The 24,873-nt window shown below is 38.0% G+C and overlaps 1 protein-coding gene and 1 pseudogene across 1 annotated transcript; one reads left to right on the top strand and one right to left on the bottom strand.

The window, feature by feature from the left end:
• The first annotated feature begins 413 nt into the window (after positions 1-413).
• LOC115964444 (sucrose synthase-like) lies at positions 414-12,479 on the top strand. The gene is given in 5 exon segments (XM_031083753.1): positions 414-866; positions 947-1,042; positions 1,238-1,411; positions 12,056-12,189; positions 12,334-12,479. Coding segments are annotated over 5 exon segments (867 nt in total). The 3' UTR covers positions 12,344-12,479.
• A 2,625-nt stretch (positions 12,480-15,104) lies between these two features.
• LOC115964443 lies at positions 15,105-18,531 on the bottom strand (annotated as a pseudogene).
• Between the last annotated feature and the right edge of the window lie 6,342 nt (positions 18,532-24,873).

The following is a 24,873-nucleotide window of genomic DNA, read 5'->3' as shown; positions in this document are numbered from 1 at the left end:
ATTAGGCTTGGAGGGTCTTTTGTTATTCATGTATTCCAACTTTACTCTCTAGTGGATCGATTTCGACTTGGAGGGTTACAGAGAGGTTTTTCGCCGAGTTCTTTAGTTTCCTCTTTGATAACACGTCTTGGTGTTATCTTATGTTTGCATCTCTCTTCCCTACTCTTAACCTTTCCTTTTATTGTTGATAATGAATGAATATGGCTTAAGGTAGTGATAACGGTTGTTTGCACTTCTTTACTCTTATTCCACACATAGTATAAGTTAGACTAAAAGTTATCTAGCCGTAATTTTAATTTGGGGGTCTAAACAAGCTCTTGTGTTTTTACATAAATTCGAGCTTTCAATTGGTATTAGAGCAGGTACACTTATCGGATTTCATTATTCTAGTGTGATCCTAGACCCTAAGTGAGATGGATAGATCTCAATCTCTCAATGCTCCTCCCTATTTTGATGGGAGTAATTATGCTTTTGGAAAGTACGAATGCGTGCTTTTCTATGTGCGATTGATGAGACGGTGTGGGATTCCATCGAAAATGGTTGGGAAAGACCCACTACAGCCAAATCCGAATGGGATAAGGCTACTTTTGCTTTGGCAAATGCCAATAGCAAAGCGATTAACGCTATTTTCTGTGGTGTTTGAGCACAAGCTCCAAGAGATTGGTTTGGAGAGAGGGTGTGGTAATAATGCTGAGCAAGTTTCAGAAATGATTCATCATCTTTTGGATCTCCTTGAAGCTCCTGAACCAAGAACCCCTGACACATTCCTAGGGAGAATTCCTATGGTTTTTAATGTTGTAATTATGTCTCCCCATGGCTATTTTGCTCAGGATAATGTCTTGGGATACCCTGACACTGGTGATCAGGTTAGAGAACATAACTTCAAATTGGCTGTGTTGTGTCAATTTATTTAACTTGGGATTGGACTATTTGGCTTCATATCTAGGTTGTTTATATCTTGGATCAAGTTCGGGCCTTGGAGAGTGAGATGCTTCTTCGAATCAAGCATCAAGGCTTGTATATCATCCCTCGTATCCTCATTGTAAGCTCTGCTAGCTGATGCTTTTTGCATGAACTTTAAACAATATGTACAACAAACAGTGCTACATAGTACATACTGATATATACAAACAAATTTCACAACTTGTTGCGTTAGTTAATGTTATTTGTACAATATTGATATACTTTTATCATACACTAATAATGAAAAATTTTCTTATTAATTTGTTGTACCCAGGTCACTAGACTTCTACGTGATGCAGTAGGAAACACATGTGGTGAGCGTCTTGAAAGAGTGTATGGGACTGAACATTCATTTATTCTTTGAGTTCCCTCCTGATCAGAGAAGGGAATTGTCCGTAATTGGATCTCAAGACTTGAAGTGTGGCCCTATCTTGACACTTATGCTGAGGTAAACTTCAGATATTATTAATTGTTATGTAGTTTGAGCTAGCTCCCACTTGATTCTAAGATTGAATAAATATATTTTCCTGTTATTAGGATGTTGCAAATGAACATTCTATAGAGTTCCACAGGTTTGTCATGAGATTTATTTGGTTTAGACACATCCATATTTGTTATCTCTAGTGATTCTTACTAGCTATAAGCTATTCTTGCAACATAACTGTTAGTGTATAGCTTAGACTAGTTTAGCCCATTGGGCTTAGCCCAGTATACTGTACTTATGGTTTACTCCTTTTACTTGTACTGCACACATATCTAGCTTATATAAGGCTCTCTATTGTACATTATTATACACACATCAATATACAGACTATTCAGTCTTTCTCACACTTTATATTCTTAACATGGTATCAGAGCCAATCCTCTAACTTTCTGGTTCCTGTGGACATCTTCGGCGTTCTTCCGCTGCCCTCGCCTTCATCCAGTAGCCACTGTCAGAAGCGAGTCACCGCCGTCACGCCCACAGTCCCAGCAACTCTCAGATCTCATTGTTCTGCTCATCCAACTGTCAAAGCAACGGCATTGAGTGACAGAACAGACAATCCCGAGCAAAACCCAACCAAGAACGGCCAGAAAACACTTCACACGCGCCTCCACGCGCCACCTGAAGTTTCTGCCTCACGAGCACGCGCTCCACGCGCCGTCACGCGCCAGTCCAGACTTCCTCCACGCGCCTCACGCGCTAACACGCGCCTCACGCGCCAGTTTCGTGTCACGAATTGCCACGTCAGCCCTAGTGTGTCGTCACCCTGCCACGTCAGCACACGTCATCAGTTGACTAGACCAGACCTGACCGTTGACTTTGACTTGACCGTTGACTTTGACCGTTGACCAAGTCAAAATTTTCAACAGGACCTGTCTTGCTCAATTTTTCGCGTAGATTCTGATTTTGGGCTCCGTTTCTGCATTTGAGGTATCTAAATCTCACTTTTTGGTCATTTTTCTTCATTATGGCTCAACAAAGTGAACGAGATATCATACGTCCTATCACCATCATGTTGGATGGTCCTACTAGCTATCATGCATAGTCTCAGAATATGACCATCTTTCTCAAGGGTCGTAAACTGTGGAGATATGTGACTGGTTCAATTCCTAAGCCAGTACCAAACCCTAAGTCCAAAGCCATAGCTGCTGAAGAGTCTTCCAAGACTGCTGTTACAACAGATGATTATGAAGAACGTCTAGAAGAATGGGGGAGTATTCAGAGTAAGATCTTATCTTGGTTTATCAATACCTCTATTCCCTCCATTCATAATCTTCTTCCTCGTCTTGAAACTGCTAAGGCTGCTTGGAAATTTTTGGCCGATTGTTATAACTGCACTTATGATTCAAGCTTGGAGTTTCACATTGAATCAAAACTTTATCAAATGCGCCAAGAGACAGGTCAGTCTATTTCTGATTTTTATTCTCAGACTTCTACTATGTGGGAACAACTCTCTGCTGCAGATCCTCCACTGGTGTGTTCTAAGGACATTGAGCTCTTTGTCAAATATCGAGATCGCCGTAGATTTATGCACTTCATGACGGGTTTACGTGAGGATTTTGAGCCTACTAGGGCTTCTCTACTTAGCCGGTCGCCTACTCCTTCTCTTGATGCTGCAGTAAAGGAGCTCATTTCTGAGGAGAATCGTCGGCCTACTTATCACATGACATCATCTGATCATGTCTTGGCTACACCCTCACCACAACCTCCCATTGTTGCATTCACTGCTCCTCCGTGAATAAACTCCGGGCGTCCCATCTCTCAGTCTTCCAAAGGTGCTCACTACAAGTTTTGCCGTGCCAAAGGCCATGACATCTCTGTTTGTCGTAAGTTACAGAAATTTGTGCAAGAGGAGAATAAAGCTTCTCTTCCTCAGGCAGCTGCTGTATGTCCTTCAGATCCATCGGTTCCTACAGGTCCATCTTTGGCTTTCTCACTTACTACGGCTGATATTGAGGCAGTTGTTCAACAAGTTTTATCCCGCACTTCCACTGCCCTTTCTGTCACCTCAGGTAAACAACCTTGGTTTTTCGATACTGCATGTTGTAACCATATGACTCCTGATGAATCCCAATTTTCTGATAAGGCACCCTTAGAACATCCAATCACCATTTACACTGCTGATGGAACTCCTATGCCTGTTAGTCATAAAGGAACAATCTCTTCTCCTTGTTTATCCCTTAGTGACACTTTTCATATTCCAAAGTTATCCCTCAATTTGCTTTCTGTTGGTCAACTTTGCGAATTAGGCGTAGATCTTCTATTTACTAATCATGGTGTGGATGTGCAGGATCCCCGGACGGGTCAAGTGCTTGGGACAGGCCGTAAGGTTGGTCGCATGTTTGAGATTCATGACTTGAAGATTCCTTCACAAGTTGTTTCTGTAGCTGCTACCACTGCCACCTCCTCACCTAATCTATGGCATGCTCGTCTTGGTCATCCATCCTTATCTTGTCTTCAATTGTTAGCTTCTCAAGGTCATTTAGGTTCAGTTCAGTTTTCAAAATTTGATTGTACTTCCTGTCATTTTGGCAAACAAACAAAATTTCCATTTAATAAAAGTGACTCCTTTTCTTCTGCCCCTTTTGATCTTATACATTCTGATATTTGGGGTCCTGCACCTGTTCCCACTGAGGGGGGATCTAAATATTTTGTCATATTTGTGGATGATTTTTCTCGATATACTTAGATTTATCTACTTCACCATAGGTCTGAACTTGTGTCTATTTACCAAACATTTCATAAAATGATTGAAACACAGTTCAATTGCACCGTTAAAGTCTTTCGATCAGATAATGCTCAAGAATATAATGATAAATCTTTCCTATCCTTTTTAGACAGACATGGTACTCTTCCTCAGCGGTCTTGTCCTTACACCTCTCAACAAAATGGTCGTGCAGAACGAAAACATCGTCACATTCTTGATGTTGTCTGCACCCTTCTCATTTCTGCCTCTCTTCCTGAGCGATTTTGGGGTGAGGACGCACTCACTGCTGTGCACACTATTAATCGTATTCCTTCACCAACTACACACAACAAATCACCATTTGAGCTTCTCTATGGTCAAACTCCCGACTACTCCTCCTCTCTTCGGGTTTTTGGTTGTGCTTGCTTTGTCTCTCTCCCTCCTCATGAACGAACAAAGCTCCAACCTCGTACTCGTCTCTGTTGTTTCCTTGGTTATGGTGTGTCTCAAAAAGGGTTTCGCTGCTATGATCCCATTTCTCATCGCCTTCGTGTCTACCGTCATGTTGAGTTTTGGGAACATCGTCCTTTCACGAGTCTTCAGCAGTTTCCTACATCTTCTTCCTCAGAGTCTCCCATTTTTACTGATCTTTTCCTCCCTCTCTATCCTAAACTTGTGGAGGTTTCTTCAGCATCGACTGCCTCTCCAGACGACTCATCTCTGGTTCTATCTCCTGCATATGACCCGCCTGTCTTGGATCCTGTGGCACCACCCTTTCCTGAGTCTCCTATTGGTCCTGAACTTCGTCGTTCCACTCGGGTAAGCATTCCTCCCCTTTATCTCACTGATTATCATTGCTCTTTTGCTCTTGCCACTCTTTATGAACCTCACACCTATTGTGAGGCTCATACTAACCCTCTTTGGCAGCAAGCTATGAATGAAGAACTAGATGCCCTTCATAAGAATCACACTTGGGATATGGTTGATTTGCCTCCTGGTCAGTCTGTAGTAGGTTGTAGGTGGGTTTACAAGATCAAGACCAAGGCTGATGGATCTGTTGAACGATACAAGGCTCGTCTAGTTGCCAAGGGCTTTACTCAGGAGTATGGTATTGACTATGAGGAAACATTTGCTCCTGTTGCTCGTCTTACATCTGTTAGATGTCTCATTGCTGTGGCTGCTGTTCGTCATTGGCCTCTTTATCAAATGGATGTGAAGAATGTTTTCCTCAATGGAGACCTCCATGAAGAAGTGTACATGCAACCACCCCCTGGCTATCCACACTCAGGCAATCAAGTTTGCTGCCTTCGCCGTGCTCTTTATGGCCTCAAGCAGGCTCCTCGAGCTTGGTTTGAAAAGTTTAGCTCAGTTGTTGCTCAGCAGGGTTTCACTTCGAGTCCTCATGACACTACTCTCTTTGTTCGAAGATCCTCTGCTGGTATCACTCTTATTCTTCTTTATGTTGATGATATGATTATTACTGGAGATGATTTTGCAGGTATCCGCTCTCTTCAGAACTTCCTTAGTCAGCATTTTGAGATGAAAGATCTGGGCACTCTCAGCTATTTTCTTGGGCTTGAGGTTACCTCATCCTCTGATGGATACTATCTTTCCCAGGCTAAATATGTTTCTAATCTTCTCTCCAAAGTTGGTGTCACTGATAACAAGACTGTTTCCACTCCTTTGGAATACAATGCAAAGCTCACACCCTTGGACGGTGAACTTATATCCGATGCTACTCGCTATCGTCAGTTGGTTGGCAGTTTAATCTATCTCACTGTTACTCGACCGGATATTTCACATGCTGTGGGTATGGTTAGTAAGTTCATGGATGCACCTCGTTCTGTCCACTATGCTGCTGTTCTTCGGATTCTCCGATATGTCAAAGGCACACTTTATCATGGTCTGCATTACTCCTCTCGATCTTCTCTCGAGCTTCATGCTTATTCAGATGCTGACTGGGCAGGTGATCTGACTGATCGATGCTCTATCACAGGTTTCTGTTTCCTGTTAGGTACTTCTCTGATCTCGTGGCGCAGCAAGAAGCAGGATGTGGTTTCCCGTTCTAGTACTGAGGCTGAGTATCGTGCCCTTGCCGACACCACTTGTGAGCTTGTTTGGCTTCGCTGGCTCTTGGCTGACATGGATGCTTTACAGCCCACTGTCACTCCTCTTTATTGTGACAATCGTAGTGCTATCTACATTGCTCATAATGATGTCTTCCATGAACGCACTAAGCATATTGAGATCGACTGCCACATCACTCGCCAGCATCATAAGAAAGGAAATCTCAAGTTATTCTCCATCTCCTCTGCTGACCAGCCTGCTGATATCTTTACCAAGACTCACCCGCCTGGTCGTCTTCGAGATCTTATATCCAAACTCCAGTTGGCTTCCTTCTTGCCACCTCAAGTTTGAGGGGGGATGTTAGTGTATAGCTTAGACTAGTTTAGCCCATTGGGCTTAGCCCAGTATATTGTACTTGTAGTTTACTCCTTTTACTTGTACTGCACACATATCTAGCCTATATAAGGCTCTCTATTGTACATTATTATACACACATCAATATATAGACTATTCAGTCTTTCTCACACTTTATATTCTTAACAATAACAAAAACATGCTATCTTCTACAGTGCACCATAGCACATGCCCTTGAGAAGACAAAAGTATCCCAATTCTGACATAAATTGGAAGAAATTTGACAAGTATCACTTTTCTTGCCAATTTTCTACTGATCTTATAGCAATGAATCAAACTGATTTCATTATCACCAGCACTTTACAAGAGATTGCTTGAAAGTGAATCATTTAGGGCTTGTTTGGTTAGTTTTTTTTTCAATCACTCTGTTTTCGTCACTCATCACTCATCACTTAAAATACCCCAATTTTCACTACCCCACCGTTTGGACACTGTTTTCACTTCACATAACTCAAATATTTCAACCTTTTTGTGGGACCCATACTTGATCACCAAGTCAGACCCTTCTCATTTCCCCTTCACCCCTTCAATCATTCTCCAACAATCCTCTAACATGCAATGCTTGTCACCAATCGTTTGAAAGACCGATAACAGTTCCTCCGCCGTTATCTTTCCGTCGTGATCTATGTCGAAGAAATCGAAAGTCTCTTGGAGCTCCGTGTCACCGACGGGCCCGCAAGCGGATCCGACATAGGTCAGCAACATGTCAACGCTAATGCAGCTATGTCCCTCGCTGTCCACGTTGCTCAACATCATGGTCACCTCTTCTTGACTTAAGGGTTCAGCCCCGAGTTGACTCAAAAGAGCCTCAAGTTCTTTTCAGGAAACCATGCCGTCGTTGTCTCGGTCTATGAGCTTAAACACCTGAACGAGTTCCAGCTGCTTTTTGGCCGAAATCTCACCCCAGCCGCCCGATTCTTGGGGTAAAATGCTTTTAGGTGTCCCAATATTTGCGAATTCGGTCTCAGAACCGGGCTTGTGAAGTGATACGGATGAGTCAGAATTCGAGGAAGACGAGGTGAAGGAAGTTGAGGATCCGAATGAAAGTGGGTCATGGCGGGACAAGTCGGGGCTCCAACAGTAATAACCCAAAGCCTGAGATGATGTGACAATGCATTGGCTTTTGGGGCCCACAATCTCCTCCTATTTACGAACATGCCATTGAAAATCAAATTTTGAGTTACAAAAACAGGTTTCGCCTGTTTTCATTTTCCATGACTGTGATCTGGTTTTTTGAGTGATTAAATCATGAAAACTATGACTGGAAACTCATCCAAACAACTACTCCTCCGTGGGACCCACACAATTTGGATGATGGAAACAGAAAATTGATGATATTACTCAAAACTCATCCCATCCAAACAACCTCTTAATCACACTATTCCTTTTTTTTTTTTTTTTGGTAAAAAGGGGAATGACATTAAACTAAACAAAAAGCAAAAAATCAGGGCAACGCTTGCTTACAAAAAGACCATGACTATCAGCCTCAAAGAAAGGAATAACATCCACAGGTGGACTAGAGAACACAGTAAAATTAGCACCCATATAAGTGCCTAATTTAGCCATATAGTCGGCGCATCTATTAACTTCTCTATAGACATGTCTAAATCTAAATTGAGGGATCTGAGAAACCAGCTGCCGGCAGTCATCCATAAGGAAGGAAATAATAGGATTAGCATTTTTTTTATGAGAGAAAGCATCTACAATGGCTTTGGCATCCATTTCAATTATCACAGCTTGTATGTGAGCTTGTAAGCATAAGAAGAGGCCATCTCGAAGAGCCCACAGCTCAGCAAGAAAGCTATTTGCTTACCCAATTTTTCTAGCGTAACCAACGACCCAATTCCCTTCCTCATCTCTAATTACACCTCCTCCTCCAGCCAAACCGAGACTCCCACTTGATGCTCTGTCTGTATTAAGCTTCATCCATCTAGTATCGGACTTCTCCCATCGGAACCTTCTCAAAACCCATTTTTTGGTAGCTGTAAAGCTATACACACAGTGCATATATTCCAATGCTCGGGCCTTTATATCTTTAGCAAGATTAGGATATTAAGATCTTCCTTTGAAAACAAATTGATTTCTATTTTTCCAGATCAACCAAATAGCGAATAGAAATACTTGATGCCATTGGGGCTACCCTTCATCAGATTTGGAATTAGACCTACAATTGGAGATGAGCCAATCTTCTAAGCTTTCTGTAAAAAAGGAAGGATCTGCAAGCGGAACACCAAGTTGGAGCCAAATATTCCTGACCAAGGGGCAGTCATGCAAAGCATGTAAAATCGATTCAGAGCCAACCTGACAAGTAGGACAAACAGTATCCAAATTCAGCCCTCTTGCTGAAAGGCGTTCCCTCACACCAATGCTTTTGTGCATACACTTCCAAACAAAGGTTTGGATTCTAAGCAAAATTTTAAGCTTCCAAATCCATTTCCCCCTGAAGGGAGCTTCAATATCAGGATCTAACGTTAAAAGGTACACTGATTTCATGTCAAAATCACCTTTAGGGGACAAATACCAAGTCAATTTATCTTCAGATCTAGAAACAAGAGGGATTGGTGTAGCTTGAATGACCCTTTTAATGTTGTTTGGCAGTTCCATATGGATGTTTGACCAATCCCAACCCCTCAGATGTCCAACATCTTTAATCTTGAGGTGCATAGACTCCCAGGTCAAAGGGCCTTACATGGCTTGTCTAAGGTGGCCGAGAGCTGACCAATTATCATGTTAAAAATCAAGATTACTATCAAACCCTGGGATCCATCTAACACCCTTCCTAAAAGTATCCTCTCCTTTTTTCAAGCCCTTCCAAATTCTTGAGCTAGAAAGCTGGTTCTCATTCCTCAAATTAACTCGTTGATGATTACAATATTTCAGCCTTAAGACCTTTGCCCATGGAGCATTTTTTTCACTATGAAATATCCAATTAAGCTTCGCGAGCAAAGTCGTGTTCCTACCTTTGGCTGTTTGTAGTCCCAACCCCCCATGCTCTTTTGGTCTTGTTACCTTCCTCCAACCCACCCAATGCATTTTTTTCCTATCTTCAGATGAGCCCCATAGAAAGTTCCTATTAACTCTGTCAATCCCCTCCAAAACCTTACCGAGAAGCATATTGCACTGCATAACATAAGCTGGTATGATCGAAGAAGAAGCCTGGATGAGCACTGCCCTTCCTGCCAAAGACAAAAGGTTTGCCTTCCAATTAGCTAGCTTCTTCTTAACTTTATCCAAGATGAAATTAAAATCTTGATTGGATCTCCCACGGTGCTTAATGGAAAATCCAAGATACTTCCCCAAACAGTCCGTCGCCTGAAACCCGAGGGTGAAGCTCAATGCTTCCTTACTATCTTGATCAATATTCGGGGAGAAGAAGACTCTTGACTTGGCATCACTAATAGTCTGACATGAAGCCTTACAAAACATGTCAAGCACCTCTTTAACTACCTCACAGTTTTTAGGAGTGGCCTTGGCAAAGAGAACCAAATCATCGGCAAAGAAGAGGTGAGAAAAGGAGGGTCCACTTCTAGAGACTTTAACCGGCTTCCACAGCCCTGCTTCACACTTCTCTTGGATCAACTGGCTTAGAAAATCCATACACATGATGAAAATATAGGGTGATAGGGGATCTCCTTGTCTTATCCCTCTCGTTGGTTCAAAAGGCTCAAGGCTTCCTCCGTTGAAGAGGATGGAAGTAGTAACCGTAGTGATGCAACTCATGATAATCTCTATGAGAATGTTCGGGAAGTTAAATCTTTGTAGCATGCATCTAATAAAGCTCCATTCCAGCTTATCATAAGCCTTCTCTGGGTCAATCTTAAGTGCCATATACCCCACTTTACATTTGGTTTTACCAATTGTATGAATAATCTCTTGAACAATAATTGCATTGTCCACCCCCTTTCTACCGGGCACAAACGCAGCTTGGTAAGGAGATATAATCCTATCCAAGAGAGGTTGGATTCTACCAACCAACACTTTAGAGATGATCTTATAAACCGAATTACATAGGCTGATATGATAGTAGTTTCCAATGGACTCGGGACCTTGCACCTTTGGAATTAGCACAATACTAGTATTGTTGAGATACTTTGGGATTTTCCTTTCCCTAAAAGCCTTCTTCACCTCTTCTCTAACCGAGTCACCAACAGTGGTCCAAAACCTCTGAAAGAACCCTGCATGCAACCCATTCGGTCCTGGAGCTTTAAAAGCCTTTAAGGACCATAAGGCAGCGGAGATTTCTTCTTCAGTCACCAAATGGCTGATGCTAGCACTCTCTTCCTCCGAAATCTTGGCTGTGGTATAAAGCTTATAGAAACCCTCTCTAAAAAAATTCATTACTTCTCTCTCCTCCATAATCCAATCACCCGCTCCATTTTTAACTGAAGTAATTAAATTCCGCTTCCTTCTAGTCAAGGCTGAAATGTGATAGAAAGAAGTATTTCGATCTCCCAAAACCAGCCAATTAATTCTAGCTTTTAGAGCCCAAAGTTTGGTTTCTTGGCTGCACACGACATCCAAATCCTTAAGGAGTTGGGATTCCAAATGAATCAGAGATGGAGAGGGGTTAATTGCTAGAGCCCTTTGAATCCCGTTCAGCCTAGCCTTAATTTTCTTCTTTTTTTCAAATATATTCCCAAAGTGGTGCTTATTCCATGAGCTGGCCTCCTTCACAAAATTTTCAATATCCTCCGACAACTTTCCCAAATTCTTCCAAGCGTGACTAACCACCGTTAGAAAAGAAGGATCAAAAAGCCAAAAACTTTGAAATCTAAGCGGCCTATTGAGATGGATCATCCTTCTAGGCATTGTTTCAAGCAGTACTAGACAGTGATCAGAGTGGCACCTCGTGAGATGGGAGATTCTACCTTCGGGATAAAGGAGGCACCAGCTCGGGCTCATAAAATATCGATCTATCCTCTCCTGAATGAAAGAGTTAGCATCCCTCTTATTGGTCCAAGTAAATCTTGGGCCATTAAAACCTAAATCCACCATATTACATTTATCAAGGCACTCCTTGAAAAGAAGGGACCTATTAATGCTCACTGGTCTACTCCCAAATTTATCTTCATCAATAAGTGGTTCATTAAAGTCCCCAGTTATCCCCCAAATTTATCTTCATCAATTTGTAGACCAATGCCAATAAGTGGTTCATTAAAGTCCCCAAATTTATCTTCATCAATAAGTGACCCTCATCAATAGTGTCATTAAAGTGCATTGAAGAGAAGTACTATGCAAAAGAACACTACAAATTTTATTGCAAAGCTTATACAAACTGATGTTTATTATGTTCTGAAATTCTCTAATCAAATCTATTGTCATGTTATAAACCTATAAAGTAAAATTTGTAACGTCTTTAGCATTTTACTTCCTATTGATATTCTAGATTGCTATATATTATTTGTATTTTGGTTTTTTAATTATTCTTTGCAATTCAACAGGTATACATGGCAGATTTACTCCAAAAGGCTACTAACCTTGACCGGAGTTTTAAGGCTTTTGGAAACGTGTGTCTAATAACTCGGAGAAGCGTCGCTATGTTGAAATGTTTTATGCCCTCATGTATCGTAAGCTGGTAAGCTAGCTTATATTGCTCGATTTGAATATTTCTTTCTTAGATCTTAATTAGCTTTTTGTAATAACTATACACATATGCTTGTATTCATGGGATATTTGCTCTTATTTTTACTGATACTTCTTTATTGGTGTAACCTTTCAGGCCGAGTTAGTTCCTCTTGCTGTTGAAGAGTAAACAAAAGCTTATGGATTAATAAAATGCCTAAGCAATGGGGTTCTTTTGAGTTCAAGGAACAATGGATATTGTGTTTGAGATTTTTTATCAAATTAAGCAAAGGCTTTTTATTTTGTTCTTTTTTTCCTAATCTTTAAGGTCAGTTTAGAATCTGCTTATTTTATTAAAACTAAAAAATTTTTGCTGAAAGTACTATAAATAAAGTAAAAGTTAGTTAAAATAGTACAGTAGGACACATGAATAGTACCAAAAAGTGCAGTGAAATCCATGTATAGTAGCAAAAATAAGTTGAATAGTAAAATAAGCTGATTTTTTAATTTGAAGCCAAACGCACACTTAAAGGTATTATTTGAACATGGGTGTTTATAGCCCATCATTTCAATATAAATTCATGAGTTTTGGTTTCCCATCCATTTTGTTGTCTAATGGTTATATTTTTAATAATTTATAATAATCTTGGGATGAAATTAATGTAATGCTAGTCCTTCCTTTGCTTAATTATATCAATTCAATTATTTGGGTAATGCATGACTGGAAGGGTAGGGTAGATGATGGCCAGGAATTTGACAGCATGGTCAATAAGTTGTGTTGGTTGGCGAACATAGCAGCTCTTTCTAGCATGGTGGGTTTCCATTAACTGAATAGCTAAAGTTTTAAATTTAAACCCCCATTACCTAAAAAAGAAATTTATTAGTGACTTGAATTAATAGTAAAGAGTCTTGAATTTTACTAAAGACTCTCATTGTAGAGCGAAAAATCATCATAGACAAAGCCACCACTTAGGCCATGCCTTCCCCTTAATAGACAAAGGCCCCCAAATGGTAAAATATGTGAAAAAAAATTTATTGTATAAAAAAAATAAATTTGAGATTCATGTTGCTCTCCCCTTTTAAGAAGACAACAAATTGAGTGATATTATAAATAGATATTTTATTATTGGTGTAAAATTTTTGTTGTAAAATTTGAAGTAACTTTAGTATTTTCCCCAAAAAACATTTCCAAATCACCACACAATTAAATGATTGAAAAATAGTTACCAAAAATTTTACTACCAAAAATGATTTACAAAGTTATGTGGCAAAAATATGATGTCACTTAACAATATAATAAATGAATGTTTAAATCAGTTTTTCTTAATTAGTGACCTATCTGCTTGTGGGACATATGTAGTAAAATTTGTAATATTCATAGTATCTCTTAAGTGAATTAATCATATTAAAAGTATGAGAATAATAGATTGTAAATATAAAATAATATAGAACAATAAATAAATTGATAGTTAATAAACTAAATATTATTTAACTGGTATTTAAATATAAAAATGGTCATTTATAATTTTCACCTTAGGCCCCAAATTGTATTGTGCTAGATTAAAAGAATAATGTCATTTTAGTTTTGATTTTGATGAAGGTTCACTAAATTCTTCCTAATGAAAAGAGATTAACTGGTATTGTTGGTTGAAATTCCTCTCCATTTGTTCGGAAGCAAAGACTCCCTTGGTGAGATATTTTCTTATTATTATTAATGTTGAAATCCACTTTAATGTGAATATGTGATAAATATTTTTGTGTTCTTGATGTTTTTGGAAGCCTAGCAAACAATTGACTAGTGTTTCACGACTAACCAAACACATCAATTCTTATGTTTAAATAAAATGCCAAAATGCAAAACTGATCCTCTAAATTTCACCTTTTGTCATTTTAGTCCTCTAAGTTTCAGGTTTATCATTTTAATCCTCTAAGTTTCAAACATAATTGTATGGGCTAAAATTTAAGAAGCCCAAAAAGTTTAGGCTTGAATCTAGGCACACTACAATTAATTTTTATAAAGATGGGTATGCGGTCCAACACTGGTGCTTCCTAGCTAAATAGCTTGGAGGGTAGAAATGGATTAAGTTAGAGATGCTCACCAACAATAAGAACATTAAAGAGAGAAAGAATTCTTATTTTATCTTTCCTCGAGCTGTCCGAGGATCATAATTATACTTGGGAACTTCACAACTTTTACTCTCTATTTTGTTTTTCCATTTTTCCAATCCTTGTTCATTTGGGATCCTCCTACTTTTACAGTGATCCTACTCCCATCTTAGCCTTCCACTTGGAGGGTAACTGATCTTCCCTTAGATACTTGTACCATCCTTACTTTTATGCTTGTGGCTGAGTGAGATACAGGTTATATAAGCACTGTTCAGATGTCATTCCGCCATTATACTGTATGCTTGGGTGTTATAGTGCATTTAATGCGAAGGTGATGGATGCTTTCTTAGGAAGTCTCCTCCCCCTCTTATTCATGTTTGTCACAGTAGTCCTTCTTGGGTCTCTGGTGGCCTCCCCCTCGTCTCCCACGAAGCACCCTCTACAGTGCCTCTTTGGGCGTGGGACGCTCCTTGGTTGTATTTGCTCTTCGGGCATATCAGACATCTCAGTTGGTTTGGGCCTAGTTTCAAGGTTGGTTAGGCTCATTAGCTCTTTAGGTCTGGTTCAGCAAAGGCATCACTTCTTGACCCCCTACAGTAGTCAATTCAATCATTTGTTAGGCTTCTGTTAGGTGCTGCCGTATACTAACCAAAATGACGGTGTTTTGGAGAGATATATATATATATATCTTAATTTAAAAAAACTGAAAAGCGTTCATTACAAAAATAAATAAATAAAAAATAGATAAAGGAAACAATGTTGTTCCCCTGCCCACTAAAAAACAAAACAAATCCCCACCTCGACCCATTGAGACGATGCCCTAGCCTCAGATGAAACCCAATTAACTGACAAAATAAAAGGGTTGAAGCATTGAGGGAGAGAGAAAGAGGGAGAAAGAGAGAGTGTGAGAGACCGGTAGGGTGGGAGAGACAGAGACAAAGACAGAGACTAAGAGATCAGGAAAGTTGTTTGAAGAGATGCCCAAAAATGACCTAATCTCGTATTGTTCCATGATACAAGGGTTGTCGTATCATGGGCATGGGAACAAAGCTGTTGACCTTTTCAATAAGATGCCTTTTCAATAAGATGCTAAATGAAGGGCTGGTTCCAAATGAGGTGTCCTTCACCATTATCTTGTCAGCATGTAGTCAGGCTGGATTTGTTGAAGAGGGTTGGCACTATTTTGAAAGGATGAGATATGATTACTCTTTACTTCCTTCTCCTGATCACTATGCTTGTATGGTTGATCTTCTTAGCAGGGCACGAAGATTGAAAGCAGCTTGTGAGCTTCTAACTTGATGCTTATGGGGCCATATGTTAGTGCTTGGAGTGCACTTCTTGGGGCTTGTAAGCTATAATTATGTGTCTTTGTCCAACATCTATGTCGTAGTAGACCGATGGTTGGATATTTCTCTTGTGGGGGAGAAGATGAAGGAAAGAGGAGTTAGGAAAATATCTAGTCATAGTTACATTAATTCATGAGATTGAGGTTCATCATATGACTGATTCACCTTTCATCAATACCATGTTTTTGTGGCTGCTACATCGATGTGAAGTGCTGATCCTATTGGAAGAACCTTTCTATCAATTAAATAAAGAAAATAAGTGCAAGGGCTAAACGATTTCAGAGTCTTGTTATCCCAACCACAAAGAATTGTAGTGGTAGTTTTCTGCCAGAAAAAACTGAAATCCTCCTCTCCCGTGGTCATTGGGAAAAGCTGCACATAGATTGTTTAATAGTTCTGTATGTGTTTCTGCTTTATAACATGATCACAAATGAGCTGGTTGGTTTCAGTTAGACTTCAATCTGTGCCATTCTAGATTTGGTCTAGTAAGTATCTACCAAACACTAATTGTTGTAATGAATGTGTAAAATTTTTACTTGAGAAGCACGGGTGTGGCTAAATGGTGGCCCCACCCATGCCGGATACCGCTGGACACAGCTGCACTTGCGTCCCACATAATTTTTATTTTTTAAATTGTGTGGGACACGTGCGCAGTTGCGTCCAAGACGTACGACGCATCCCAGCAATATCTAGCACAGGTATGACTACCATTTAGCCGCACCCATGCTTCTTAGGTAAAAATTTTACACATTTACGGATTTTACACATTTACGGTAGTTAATGTTTAGTTGATACTTGCTGGACCAAATCTGGAATGGCACAGATTGGAATCTAATAGAAACCAACCAGCTTACCATAATAAACTCATCAGGCTTTACATCCCTTGAATCCATTTCATGGAAAACTTTCATTGCTTCGTTAGGCTCACCACTTTGAGCATAACTTGACATCAGTGCAGACCACACAAAAATATCCCTTTGAGGCACCTGCTCAAATAGAAACCTTGAAGACTTCATATTACCTACCTTTGCATACCCATCAATCATGATAGTATACGAAACCACATTCCTCTCAAACATTTCATCAAACATCCTCCTCGCACCCTTCAAGTCACCCAATTTCACAAGGCCATAAATGATAGCATTCCAGGATGCCACATTCCTCTTCTAAATCCCCAACAATTATATACCCAACAACCATAGCCGTCCATTAAACTACATTTCTGTCAGACATATCATCTAACAACTCACGAGCACTAAAAATATGTTTACATTTCCCATAGAGGTCGATCATAATAGTCTTAACAAAGAGATCCCCTTCAACCTCGCACCTTAATGCCGACCCATGAAGGGCACTCCTTAGGCTAACCTTACACTGGGTCTTCGAACGCGATTGAAGATGGAAGTGGAATAGGAAAGAGTGGAAAGGGGTAGGGAGATGAAAAATGTTATTAGAAAGTGATCTTGCTCGAGGCCTTTATGGATCATCTAGGCGTGAAGTTGGTGGAGGTGGGGAAAGGTCTTGCAAGCTCTGAGGAAAGTTGGGATTGAATTTGAATTGAAGGAGGTGGTGGCTTTGGCTTTGGCTTTGGCTTTGGGAAGGCTACTGCTATTGCAACTGAAACCAAAGAAAGAGAAGCAACAGCTAGAGAGAGAGTATTGACATTGATGGATAAAGGCCATTCACCTCTCTGCGTTCTCCATCGCCATCGTTCTCTCTCCTCCTTGCTTACTCTCTCTGACTTCTGGGCTTTTATCTTTCATCCTCCTTGCACCCTTCAAGTCACCCAGTTTCACAAGGCCACAAATGATAGCATTCCAGAATGCCACATTCCTCTACGGCATTTCATTAAACAGCCCTTTTGCCTATTCTAAATCCCCAACAGTTATGTACCCGATGACCATAGCCGTCCATGAAATCACATTTTTGTCAAACATATCATCGAACAGCTTAAGAGCACTGAAAATATGTTTACATTTTCCATAGAATTCAATCAAACTAGTCCTAACAAAGAGATAATCCCCTTCAACCTCACACCTCAATGCCGACCGATGAAGGGCACTCCTTAGGCTAGCCTCACTCTGGGTGGAACATGCTTTAATGATTGATGAGTAGGTGTGTAGCTGTTAGGCACACCTCCCTCTCTCTTCATGCGAATGAAGAGCAAAACAATGTGGATGAAATGAGAGTTTTGAGAATAAACTCTAATGAGAGAGTTCTAGAGGAACATACTAGGTCTGCAAACGCGGTTGAAGATGGAAGTGGAATAGGAAAGAGTGGAGAGGAAGAGGGAGAGGGAGATGAAAAGGGTGATGTGAAAGTGCTCTTGCTCGAGGCCTTTACGAATGATGTGGGTGTGAAGTTGGTGGAGGTGGAGAGAGGTCTTGAATGCTCTAAGGGGAGTTAGGATTTAATTTGAACTTAAATTGAAGGAGGTGGTGGTGGTGGCGGCGGCTGCGGCTTTGGCTTTGTGAAGGCTACTGCTATCGCTACTGACACCAGGGAAAGAGAAGCAGCAGCTAGAGAGAGAGAGAGTACCAATATCGATGGATAAAAGACATTCACCTCTCTACTTTCTCCGTTGCCGTCGTTATCTGTCCTCCTTGCTTACTCCACTGTTAGTCTCTCTGACTTCTCGGTTTTTTTTCTTTAGCAAAAATAAAAAATAAAAACTTTAATATTAATGGTAATTACATGAAATTATATATATACTAGCTTTAAAGAATACACAACAAAATCAAACACAAAACCCAAAACTAATTACACCCAGGATTCCAGTTAGCTTAACTGGTAAAGTCTCTGATGGTTGAATAAGAGATCTGGGGTTCAATCCCCGCCTACACCAAAAACTGATTGGTGTCTTCGTCTGATGACAAATATCTATCATCAAGAACGGACGCCATAGGTTGAAACTCTCTCAAAAATAGAAAAAAAAAAAACTACACCCAAAATTACATAACTTAAACTAAAAAGCAAAAAAGAACTTACCCAATGTTGTACTTGGCCAGAGTTGCCTTCTTAAACTAGTCCTGACAAAGAGATCCTCTTCAACCCCACACCCCAATGCTGACCCATGAAGGGCACTCCCTAGGCTAACCTCACATTAGGTAGAATACACTTTAATGATTGATGGGTAGGTGTAGCTGTCAGACACACCACCCTCTATCTTCATGAGATTGAAAAGCGAAATAATGTAGATGAAATGAAAGTTTTGAGAATAAAATCTAACGAGAGAGTTCCAGAGTAACGTCCTAGGACTGCGAACATGATTGAAGATGGTAGTGGAATAAGGAAGAATGGAGAAGGAGAGGGAGATGAAGCAAGTGATGAGAAAGTGGTCTTGCTTAAGGTCTTTACAAACGATGTGGGCGTGAAGTTGGTGGAGGCGGAGAAAGGTCTTGCAAGTTCTAACCTCTAAGGAGAGTTGAGATTGAATTTGAATTGAAAGAAGAGATGGTGGTGAAGGTGACGGTGGTAGTGGTGGTGATGAAGGCGGCTTTGGCTTTGGCTTTGGCTCTGAGTTTGGGCAAGTTAGAAACAGAAGAGTATCAACATCGAGGATTGTCCTTGCCAAATAACAATAAATATAAAAAAATTTAGTTAGTCGTCACATTTCAAAATAATGTTGAAAACTAGCATCTTGAGTGTCTAAAACTCGAGTTTTTAAGTCTCGATTTGTAAGAGGATGGATATGATGTGGAAAAAAATCTACATAGAAATCGAGTTTTAAAAACTCGATTTCCATAAATTGCAGAAAAGCGTCGCTATAGGGCTTTAAAACGTTACTATAGGGCTTAAAAACACCACTATAGGGCTCCAGACCTGATAGTTATAAAATTTTTCAAGAAAACACCGCTACAGGGCTTTAAAACGTCACTGTAAGGCTTAAAAACGCCACTATAGGTGAATAAAACTCGAGTCTTAAAGACTTGAGATCTAAGTGACATTTTCACATTCGCAAAGCGAGCCTTTCGGACTGGAGTTTTAATATGGATCTCGAGTTTCTAAAACTCGAGATACTACTTTCCATTATTCTTTTAAAAGTTGCCTAACTTACTACATAGAAAAGCTACACAATGCTAGTTTGCTCATTCTCCCCAACATCGAGTGATAAAAGACGTTCACCTTCACCTCTTTGTCCTTCTCTCTTCGCCTTACATTGCCTGCTCTCTCTAAATGAAATGTTCTAAATGCCAAACAATTTGGCATGGATGAACAATACTGTTCCAGATTTGGAACAGTACGAACATAAATGCTATAAAAAAAAATAAAAAAAAATCTCTCTCCTCTCTGTTTTGGAACAGTACGAACATAAATGCTATAAATTTTTTTTCCTCTCTCCTCTCTCTTTCTTTTTTCTTCTCCGGGCCATGTCTAATCTTCTCTGTCACTCTTTCTTTCTTCTTTCTTCTTAGACCACCTCTCTCTCTCTCTTGTCCTCTTTCCCCTCCCTTTCTCTCTTTTAGGCATCATTGGGTGTCCAATGATAGAGATGGTGACCCATGACCAACGATGAAGACCCACCACGACAGCGACCCATGACCTCATTTCTCTATTTTAATCTCTATTTTGCTTACGGATTTGGTTTTTTTTTTTTTTTTTTTTTGGGTTGTTGTTGCAGTTTTTGGATTTGAAATTTGTTAGAGAATTCCAGCAGTTATGGTTGTGGGTTTGTGGCAATTGACTCATGGTTACGGTTGTGCTTTGTGGCGGTTGACTTGCGGTTGTTGGTTGTGGATTTGATAATGGGTTTGTTGTGGGTATTTGGTTGAATTTTGTTGTGTTTGTTTTGAGTTGTGTTTTTGGTTGTAGAGGACTTGGTGGTTGTGGTGGTGTTGGTTGGTTGGTGGCCACTCTTTGTGGTGGTGGTTCTTGGTTGGTGGCCACTGCCACTGGGTTGTGTTTTGTATATTGGCCAAGTTTGTGTTAATATATTATTTTAATGTATTGAATTAAAGAATAGAACATATGGTGTAGGGTGTATTGAAAATAATAAAGTATGCTTTTTGATGTGTTAAAATTACATAATTTTGCAACAAAATGCTCTAAAGGTAGATATATGAAAAAGAACAAAAACAAAAACATAAAATAAAAAACAAAAGAGAAAACCCACAAATGACACTCCATCACTCTATTAGTCTTATCAGACTAAAAGCGATCAATTTTAGTTTATTAGAAACAAAAATAGTTTATGAACTATAATCTAATTACAAAAGGTACATATAGCCTTTTTTTTTTTAGCTATATGTTCTGTTTGTTAGCTTTCAACCCTTAGGTTACAAGAACAAGCTTCTTCTCAACCAAAAAAGGGGGTTACAAGAACAAGATTGTTATCGTTCGACTCTTCATCATGAAGCTTGCTGAAACCTTAATTAATTGAATAACTTTCTTCTTTCAAATATGGCTACACTTCTGACTACATTCCCAAGGCAAACTTTATAGATGAATGTGTTGAACACATTTGGAACCTACTACAACTAAGAAGCAACAACTAATCTAGTTCAAGGTTCAAACCTCACCTTTTTTTACTTTATGTTTGCATGTAGTACCAGTGGTGGAGTCAGGAATTCAGTTCAAGGGAAGCAATGTTGAAAGCAAAATTAATCTAAAAAAATTAATTGATATTAGTAGCAAACTAAATACACAAATATATATTAATATAATTTGTAGATTAATCTAATTAAATAGAGTTTAAACAATCAATTTTATTTCTTGAAATAAATTATTGTAAAAGTGTTAAGAGTATAACAATGTACTAGCAATTTTGTATCCTCACTGCCTTGAATTAATGCTATTAAAAAATAATGTTGAATTCAATGTTTTTTCTCTATTTTTTTAAGCAGTTAAAGTTTGTATTGTAGCAAAAACAAGATTGAAAAAAAAAAAAACTAAAAAATAAGAAAAAGAGTGGATGCTATGGTTTTAGTACTATATATGAATATAAGTAGGCCATTTTTTTATATAAAAAATAATGATTATGTAGCACCCACCAAGAGGAGAGTCGGTATTTTCACAAGTTGACACTGTGAATTATATAACTGGTAGACAATAAAGTAGTATAAGTGGTAGGCCTAAATGAAAATTAAATGTTCAACAATTGTGAAATTTATTGTGAGATTTGTTGTGAAAAATAGTATATACAGATAAGGACATAGCACATTTTCGTCTTTTTCCAATGAAAACAAAGTTCAATGGCCCTACATAAGACTAAAAGTATTGTCCTTTTGACAAGTTTCCAAACTACTAACAGTAAATAATGAATTTACACAATTTTTTTCACAAAAAACTCTACAATTGTCAAAGCAATATTATATAGTATATATAGTATAAATTCATTATACACTATTAGTAGTTTGGAAACTTGTCAAAAGGACAATACTTTTAGTCTTATGTAGGGCCGTTGAACTTTGTTTTCATTGGAAAAAGACAAAAATGTTTCTATGTACTTGTACAGGACATTAGATTGCTTTCTTTTAAAAGCAAAGAAGTCTTCTTATTTATACTAGGGTCAAAGTTGAGATAGAAAATTTTTGTCAAGGGGCAAAATGCTTTATAGGTATATTATAAAGGAGTTTTTGGGGAGGTTAGGGGGGTTTACTTGCCTACTCTCGCCCTCCCCTGGCTTCGCCCCTGTGTAGTACAGTATTATGTATAGTGCTTTTAATAAAGAACTGATTAGCTAATTCTTGTATTTGAAAATATGTTACCTGCTGATGTAGTTTGTTGCTCAACTTGACTCGATCCAATAATGCTTACAAGGAATGTACGTTAGTGTTTGGTACTGGATAATCTTTTAGAAATTTTGACAATGTTAAAATGCTCCAAGCATTTCCATATATATATATATATATATATATATATTGTCAAAATGCTCCAAGCATTTCCATATATATATATATATATATATATATATTTTGAGAAGAAGCATTTCCATATGTTTGGTTACAAATTACACAAAAGAATTCCACATGCCAATGGACGTCTGTTTTCCTATATTTTTGTGGGAATGTGAATTCCCTTTTGAAAAAGTGGATATCAATGTTCCCATTCAAGGAAAATTTTATATTTTATATAAATTAATAATTTTATCCTATGTTTACCAAAATAATAATAATAATTTTATTCTATTTCTTCCTGCCCTTTAACCAATAGAAATATGAGTCCAGTTAAAGTATGCCCTTAGGGCATACATTAACCATCTATTTTAGGAAACATTTTATGAAAAATTGAAAAAGCTACCAACTTTTTTTTACAGGCTTTTCAATTTCTTATAAAAAATTTTCTAATGCTCTATTTGTTGTCAATGGAAAGTATTATGTAAAGATAATTTTCTGTATTTTTCACTATTTGGTAGCATTAAAATAAATGAGTTAAAAGAAAATTATCTTTAGTTAACATAAAAAGTATGACTTATTTTAAGAGATTATTTTCCACTAATTTTTTTGGGAAAACAACTCTATCTCACAGCAAACTAAATAAGGGAAGTTATGAGATTGTATTTCAACTTATTTAAGGTTGCTACCAAACATAGGAAAATGAGATAGTTTTATGGAAAATGTTTTTTTGTAAAATGACTCATTTTCTGGAAAACATTATTGCTTAAACAAACAGAGTGTAAAATGGTTTACTACTATATACCCTAAGGGTATACATTAGTAAATCCCTAGAAATAAAACAAAAGAAAAAAAAGGTATATTGCTTTGTTTTTTTCTTTGTGATTTAAATTATTTAATGACTTTTCAATTCAGCAAAAAAACTAGTCTTCATTTATTATTAATTAAGTAATTATGATGATACTTGAATATATATATATATATATATATATATATATTCAATGATAACATTGAAATACAATAACATTAAAATATAATGGCGAAGCTAGGATTTGAGTTAGGGGTGCAAAATTTATGTATAATACACAATTATGCATCGTGAATACAAATAGTATTTGAGACAAATTTGAAAAATTAGAAGTTATTCATTTGAATATTAAATGATATTTTAATGCAATTATGTTCAAAATAAACCTTTACATAAAGAAAGTATATTCATTCTGTTGTATTTATCTATTTAGCTTTTGTTCACATGAATCATCAAATTTTCAAAGTCAAAATTATGAATGAAATGATGTGCAATTTTATGTAATTTGGGTTAATGTAGACTTATATAATGCTTAAATTATAATATGTGAAACTATAATATAATTTTTATTATATAGTTAGCTTCATATTTTACTGTTTCTATAAAAAATTTTAGTTACTTAAACTTTCTTAAACCATAGGGGGTTTAGCTCTCTTGCTCTAAGGAAGATACGCATAAAGCTATTGTGCAAGGCATGGTAGTGATAGTGGAGGACTTGAGGTTTAGAAGCTTTGCTCTTTTTCAAGTCCAAGAAACATAGTGGCATTTATTTAAGTTAGCTAATAACTTTTTTTCTTTTCTCAAAAAAGAAAAAAAGAAAAGAAAAGAAGCTAATAAATTTTCATTAAGTGTGAGTGAGGTTAGGTGAAATTCCTCAGTGGTTAAGGTTAAGGGATATAATTTTGATTAACCTTCCAGTGCTCCTTAAATTTTATCCTAACTAATTGTCAGGATAAAATTGATGCATATATATATATATATATATATATATATGTATGAATGTATGGTGGAATGGTTGAGGAGAGAGTGACTTTAAAGCTAGTTGACAAAGTTTGAAAGCTAAAAATAGATATTACAAAAAGAATATTGATACCTTAAAAGTAAGAACATTAGTAAGGCGGTAGAACCAACCAAGCAGTATATATGAAAATAATTCAAAGTAAATGAAAGCAATTTAGAACCGTCCATTATGGCGGTAATCCATCCAAGGTGACGGTAGCAACAAGTAGAATAATGAACAGAAACTGAAAATACTTGTTATTGAAAGTAGAATAAACACTTACAGTAGTAATGAATACATGATCTCAACAATACAGTTTAACAATTACAAAACTTGAACTAGTCCTAGTTACAAGGTTTTGTAAGGAAATAGTGGTAGTAGGAACAAGGTAATAGGAGCAAAGAATTCTCTCTAGAGAAAGGCTTCTAAGAGGAAGAAGTTCCACAAAGAAAATCCTAAGTAGAATTCTGTCTTAAACTTAAGGGACAACCCCCCTTAAATAGGAAAATTTTTGGAGTGAACAGTATTATGAACAGTAAAAAGTGAACAGTGTCAATGAATAGTAATCCGTGAACAATAAAAGTGAACAGTGTTTTTCCCACTT

This window comes from Quercus lobata, chromosome 10 (assembly GCF_001633185.2).
Source record: "Quercus lobata isolate SW786 chromosome 10, ValleyOak3.0 Primary Assembly, whole genome shotgun sequence".
Taxonomy (NCBI): Eukaryota; Viridiplantae; Streptophyta; class Magnoliopsida; order Fagales; family Fagaceae; genus Quercus; species Quercus lobata.
The sequence above is the reverse complement of the archived record's forward strand: the minus strand, read 5'-3'. Positions and strand labels throughout refer to the sequence as shown.